This window comes from Montipora foliosa, chromosome 4 (genome assembly GCF_036669935.1).
Source record: "Montipora foliosa isolate CH-2021 chromosome 4, ASM3666993v2, whole genome shotgun sequence".
Classification (NCBI taxonomy): domain Eukaryota; kingdom Metazoa; phylum Cnidaria; class Anthozoa; order Scleractinia; family Acroporidae; genus Montipora; species Montipora foliosa.
Window position 1 is genome coordinate 47,780,879 of NC_090872.1, and position 6,864 is coordinate 47,787,742.

At 40.2% G+C, this 6,864-nt stretch overlaps 2 protein-coding genes across 2 annotated transcripts in view; both read right to left on the bottom strand.

The window, feature by feature from the left end:
* Nucleotides 1-2,926: 2,926 nt before the first annotated feature.
* LOC138001499 (cell adhesion molecule DSCAML1-like) overlaps nucleotides 2,927-6,864 on the bottom strand; it is a 124,561-nt gene continuing 120,623 nt past the window's right edge. The window contains exons 4-5 of the mRNA XM_068848114.1: nucleotides 3,945-4,065; nucleotides 2,927-3,014 (exon numbers count right to left, since the gene is read on the bottom strand). Of these exons, the coding sequence (XP_068704215.1) occupies nucleotides 2,927-3,014; nucleotides 3,945-4,065 (209 nt within the window). The remainder of the gene's footprint in view (nucleotides 3,015-3,944; nucleotides 4,066-6,864) is intronic.
* Nucleotides 6,320-6,864, bottom strand: part of LOC138000902 (uncharacterized) — a 774-nt gene continuing 229 nt past the window's right edge. The window contains exon 1 of the mRNA XM_068847574.1: nucleotides 6,320-6,864. This exon is cut by the window's right edge and continues 229 nt beyond it. Coding sequence (XP_068703675.1) covers nucleotides 6,320-6,864 — 545 coding nt within the window.

Sequence of the window (6,864 nt, forward strand, 5' to 3'; positions counted from 1 at the left end):
CTGAAAATACAAGCTAGTGATATTTCTCCCTAATTTTACGAGACCTCATTGCGGTTACGTGTTCATAACAGATTCGATACAGGGACCTACAGGTCAGCAAAGACCTCATACATGTTGACCGACAAAGAAAGGGCTTGACTTTGGGATGAGCGCACGAGCTTACTGAATGAATGGACACTACAAAGCTAAGAAAAAAACAGGCTTAATGTACAGTCCCAGATTCTTGGAAACCTCAGGCCTCATGCTTTAATTTTGTCCTGTTTTTGTTTATCTTAAATTATTAAAATTCAAGACCACAGAGAAAAAACACAAGCACATACAGAGAGGGACTTCTCAAGGAAAAGAAATATCTTTTGGAAGGACTAGTACTTACTCTTTTTTTTCTTTTGAAAGCATTGAGTGTCAGCGCTCGCAGCGCTCTTTTCGTCACGTAGAGAACTGACTAAAGCCCCATTTACACGAGCAATTTTTCCTTGACAAGTTTTCCTTGACAAGGAAAAATTGCTCGTGTAGATGGGGAATAGTGGACAAATTTTCCTTGTCAAGGAAAATCTGGCGTGCTAGCTTTTCCTTGACAAGGAAAAATTGTCAAGTCAGAAATTTGCTCGTGTAGATGGACAACAAGGAAAATGTGACAAGGATATTATTGATTTGCATCACTTGTCAAGGAAAACTTGTCATATTTTTCATTTACACTACCAAGGAAAACTTGTCAAGGAAAACTTGTCAAGGAAAACTTGCTAGTGTGTACAGTCGGCAAGTTTTCCTTGACAAGTGGACTTGTCAAGGAAAAATTGCTCGTGTAAATGGGGCTTAAGTAAGATTTCTTTGGTAAATGACAGGAAATATAAAGTTGATGGTCCCGTAACGCAGGAACACAAGAAATATCAATGAATAAATTAATAGAGTTATTCCACACCAAATGAACTTACCTTTCCGCGTTTTTTCATTTCACCACGGACAGCAAATACCCAGCGCAGCTTTGACGTTTGTGACTTGATGTTTGGGACGTGTGACGCCATTTTTTGGAAATCACTTACGGTCAACGTCCGTGTTGAGAAAATACGTCTTGTGCTTAACCTCTCTAATTAGCTAATGTGCAGTGTAGTGCGTTGTAGTGTAGTGGGGTATGTTGTAAAATAGGCTTGTAATGTGGAGTATTGAGTTAAAAAATAAGTTGTCCATAAAAATGATAAAAAATAAATGAATAAATGAATTCTCTTAGATAAATTGCTTACAGAAAGCAGAAAAAGAAAATCGAATAGAGTGTAAAATCGTCCTTATACAAAAACACAAGCAATAAAAGGAGCGGTGTATGACCTTGGTTGGACTCGTAGAGGATCTATCTAATTTTGTGGAATGAGGAAAGCTTGTTGTTAACCCGTCGGCACTAGTTTTTGAGATCAGTTTTTTCTTGTTTCTAAGATTCATCAAGTCATTTTTATCTCGCTGGAAAAATCTTTTACGAGCGAATTTCGGGGTCAGTCGAGATTCTAGTATTACCCTTTAGACAAATGAGCCGTATATGAGATCAGAATGACTAAGAAAAGGAGTCTATTCTTTCAAAGTGCATTATTGTGTAATTGTATTAGAAGTGGATTGGCCAAAAAATAATAATTGACTTACCTCGCTGTGGCTGCTCAGTACAAGGGCGGAAAGATCATGTGAAGAAAAAATAAGGAAATATAGTTGGTGCGGATGAATAGACAGTGTTCTTTGAAGACTGGCATTATTAGACCAAGTAAACATGACTTTGTGCTGAAGAGAAGGGCTGGTAATCGTTATGACAACGAACGAAATCTCGAATTCTTTAGGCCTACTACTACTACCACCACCACCACTACTACTAATACTACTACTACAGGCCAATTTCGGATTAGTTGTGTTCACAATCACCACAACAACGACAACCCCTAGGAAATAAAGTTTGAACACAAAAGAAACGCAATAAAGGAAAAAAAAAAGGACAAGATTGAAAGGTAATGCTTTCTGGCAATCCACCAGGTTTTAACATTGTTTATCCAAGTCAGCAAATTGACATTCTGATTAAGTAATGGTCCGGCTAAGAAGCAGGCAGCCCAGCGGCAAAAGTACTTAGAAGCTGCTGCTCCAATCGAGGCATCTGATTGGCTAATATCGGAAAATGTCGAAAAAAGATGAGAAAAAAATGAAAAAAAAGCCTTTTTTGGATTTCTTCTTCCCCATGCCCTTGATCTCTGTCTCTCGGCCAAATTTGGGCATTGTTCTATGCGCCATTCGCCAATCGGCAAATGGCGCATAGAATCTTGACTATATTTACAAACATAGTTTTTGAAGGCATAATGATTTGTTCTACGAAACAGAATCTAATTTTTTAGACGGCAAGTCGATTACATTTTTCATTGAAATTCAAATTTCGCGCTTTTAGCTGCCTACACCAATGGGAACAGCCGAACTTAATTTGATTAAAAATGTTGGCACATTTTAACTAACCGACGCTATTGCCGCGGGCTATTGTTTTTCTGCCTGCTTCTTAGCCGGACCATTACTTAATTACTTTCCACCATCAAACGATTTACTTAAGTTTAGAACCATTACTGACTAAGGGTATCAATTATAAATTGCCTATTGTATGTCAGGACCTTGTTCTTAGACCTCATTCACACATACTGTACATATACAAACGCATGTGAATGTTTTCCCGATGCAGATTGCGTGACAATACTCAAGTGGGTATTTGCTTTCAGAGTCGGACATATTCAAGTTCCCACACTCTCTTCAGTCACAAACGACAAATTGTCAAATCTCCAGAGTATCGCCACACGATCTCTATCTCTAAAGCGAAGGTAGCAAAAATTTACGCCCTCTGAGATCAAAACCTCAGTGAAAGACTAATGATTTAACACAAGAAAGCAAGAAAATGGATAAAATAAAATGGATAAGGGCGCTACTCACTTTGCCGTTTCAATTCAAAGTCACGCCGCTTCCGTTTATGACTTTCGACATCAAGGTTTGGATTCCTTTCTCTGTTATTCCTGTGAGCAAGGATAAAAAAACCCTTGAAGTCAATTCAGTTCACTTTATTATTTTTGCCATAAAATAATAAATATGTACATTATTTTTCTTTTTTTCACATTTAGAGGCAGGGAGGCCATAGCGGCTTTAAATCTTATGTAAAGGGTTACTTCAAAATACAAAGGAAAGGAAAGGAACTTTATTTAAGTGTCTAGTCGTTCTAGCGCTGGACCGCTAACTGGGGACACGGTAAACTGAATTAACGCGAATCAAGTCAAATGTTAGTTTTTGAGGAGAGGGGAAAACCGGAGTACCCGGAGAAAAACCTCTCGGAACAGGGTAGAGAACCAACACACTCAACCCACATATGACGCCGAGTCTGGGTATCGAACCCGGGCCACTTTGCTGAGAGGCGAGTGCTCTCACCTCTGCGCCATCCCTGCACCCCAAAAGGTGCAGCAGGTGATAAGAGACAAACAAAACAATAAGACGACAATAACAACAAGTAGTCCTTTGTGAAGGTAAAGTTTTGTTAACCTTTAAACATCAGATCAAAGGTACGTTATTGGTGAGAAGTGAAAACCGGAATAGTCGGAGAAGTCGGAGAGCAGAGAACCAACAAACTCAACCTACGTGACTGAAGGGTTAGTTTCTAAAGAAACTGTGGTGCTGCGTCGGTGGGGAAGTAGTATACAAAAATTTGGTTTTATCAACAGTGTTGATAAAACCAAATTTTTTTCAACCCACGTGACGTTGAGTCCGGGAATCGATCGCGGGCCACTGTGTCGACCACGCCACTCGAAAGGGTATCAAACCTATGCGTTATAAGGTAAGTCACAAGGCTGTCCAAATATGAAACGAAAGGGAGGTAACACACTCGGGGGAAAGTACTTGTGTCCCTGTCGTTGTTATTGCCCGGCCTGCAAAAAAGTGATCCATCCCCAAATTACCTTTTATAAAGCAAAATTCCAATGATGGCGATCACAATTAGCACCAAGGGTCCCAAAATACCCGCAATTATACCAACGGTATCGTCATAGTCAGTCTTCAGGCCTGATGGAGGATTATCCTCTGAAAAATACCAAACAATTTCCGAGTGGAAATATATCTTTGTTGCTCTTGCATATTCATAAAGCATGCAATCAAGAAGAAATGCAATTCATTTAAAATATTTTATTTTCCTCAGCTCGAATCTGCCGCATAATTCTTTCCAGTCGTAGGACCGGCATCTTTGGAGTGCTTGATAAATGATGTTAATCAAATAATACAAATCTGCTGGACGACCTAAATCATATCGTGTCAAATTGGATTCAGATGGCATTGTAATTGCTTGCCTGCGTGAGGGCTCTCCACTGTTGGGTGGAAGCCAAATCATACGTCCGGCCAACGCAAGAGAAGGGTGGAACAGGAATTTCAAGCAAACAATGACCAATCTAATATATTAGCGACAGAAAATTACAAACCAGGCACGAGACAACAGACTGGATGGATGTCCCGTGACTAATTAAGACCTTTAGGAGTCATTAGAGAGCTTACGCAAGGACGACGAAGCCGCTAACGAGAATGTTGTCTCAAAATGGTATTTCCCGTTATTACAATAATTTCGTTATAACCCCAAGTCGTTCGTAATGGAAAGTGTGTTTCAACATTGCAGGAATAAAATTGTCATGAGTCGTGCGGTTGTTTGGGGAGAAAATTTAAAATGTTTCGTCAGGTTCTCACGTCCTCTACACAACCTCAAATCACAGGTAACCCAGGCTCACTGTGTGCGTCACGTAGGTATTAAAATATAGAGAACATATGAGGCGAAGTTTAGGTCTGAAAATTTGCTAGAAAATGGTAATAAAAGTCGATAAAACTTACCATGTGGTGAGCTGTTGTTGTCTTTAATACGTACACCAAGTTTCGGGGAAAATGGTCCCCGTTCACCTTCCTTCATAATATAGTGACAAGGTAGGAGACGGAAGCCAGCGTCGCGACTCCGATCGACCCAAAACAAGCACAATTTTTTCCGCGAAAATCAAATCCAGTCGCTAAATAAACACGCCAGGTTCATGGAATAGGAATTTCTCTAAACCATGAATCCACTAAGGCATCTCCAGGTAGCAACGCGGAGCCACCAGACTCCGTAAAACTTGTAATTTAACCTGCTAAAATGGCGGCCAGAAAGCGTGGTACTCGCCTGGTGACGAGTATAATAAGTTTTGGAGGGAGGGGAATCCCAAACAAAACTCACTGAGCAATTTGGGACTCCCCTCCCTCGAGGGAGACTTATTATACTCGTCACCAGGCGTCCAGAGTTCAGTGCCATTTTGAATTGGGTACTTCGTGAGTACCACGCTTTCTGGCCGCCATTTTAGCAGGTTAACTTACAAGTTTTACGGAGTCTGGTGGCTCCGCGTTGCTACCTGGAGATGCTTCAGTGGATTCATGGTTTAGAGAAATTCCTATTCCACGAACCTGGCGTGTTTATTTAGCGACTGGATTTGATTTTCGCGGAAAAAATCGTGCTTGTTTTGGGTCGATCGGAGTCCCGACGCTGGCTTCCGTCTCCTACCTTGTCACTATATTATGAAGGAAGGTGAACGGGGACCATTTTCCCCGAAACTTCGTGTACGTATTAAAGACAACAACAGCTCACCACATGATAAGTTTTATCGATTTTTATTACCATTTTCTAGCAAATTTTCAGACCTAAACTTCGCCTCATATGTTCTCTATATTTTAATACCTACGTGACGCACACAGTGAGCCTGGGTTACCTGTGCTCAAATTTGGTCAAATCACGTCGTTGTCAAAACGAGGACTGCAAAGAAATGTACCAAAATGCAAAACGCACGTGCAGGGCGTGCAGAGCTATTGTTTGTGCTCATTAAACCCATTGTTTTGTGGCGTTCTCGTAGCCGTCATCGTCCTCCTTACCTAAGCTCCGGGAGCTTAATTAAGCAACGACAACGGCGACGGCAACGAGAACGTCATCTTAAAATACAGCTGTTTCGAGAAAGGTTGTCCAAAAGAAGCGTAAGGGCCGATTTACACGGTACGATTTTTGTCGCATGCGACAACGACTTAGATAGATAGATTGATAGATAGATAGATAGATAGATAGATAGATAGATAGATAGTTTATTAAAAACTGCATCGCAGCCAAAGGCTGAATTACGCAATTATTTACAAATGCTTTACAATACTTAAAAAAGTACAAATGAATCCTAAATAATAAGTCAAAAACTGATTACTAAGACAATATTAAAAATTCCATATAAAGTATTTACGTTAAAATATGTTAACTTATAAAGTATATATATATATATATGGGATAAAACTACAGCCTGGACTGTTTGGACATCGCATACATGTATATAAAAGTGTTTCTTGTTCTGTTCGTACAAAGCTTCGGCATATTAAAATGGCGCGGTCGTCTTAGGTTATAGCGTGAGTTGTCATAGTCCGGTGAAAGGAGCGCTTTCAATTTATGGTTTGGATCGCTGACAATGTTATCAAAAAGCTTGCTGCATAGTACGTAATGATGCTCCAAAATGGGTGTTACCCCCACCTCTATTGCCGAGTTGCACTTTCCTGATGTTATAATTGATATTGCTCTTTTCTCGAGCCTTACCAGCTCGTTCTTTAAGTACTGAGGGAGACCGTTGGAAAAGACAGGTGCTGCATAATCTATAACAGATCTCACGCACGATACATAGAACATTGCTAGATCTTGTTTCGGAACTCCCGCTCTTTTTAACTGAGTTAGGAAATAGAGCCTCTTGCTAGCCTTTTTGGTTATCACAGTTACATGATCGTTCCATGTTAGATCGTTCGCTATTGTAAGGCCTAGTAGTTTTGTACTAGTAACTAACTCTACCTCCT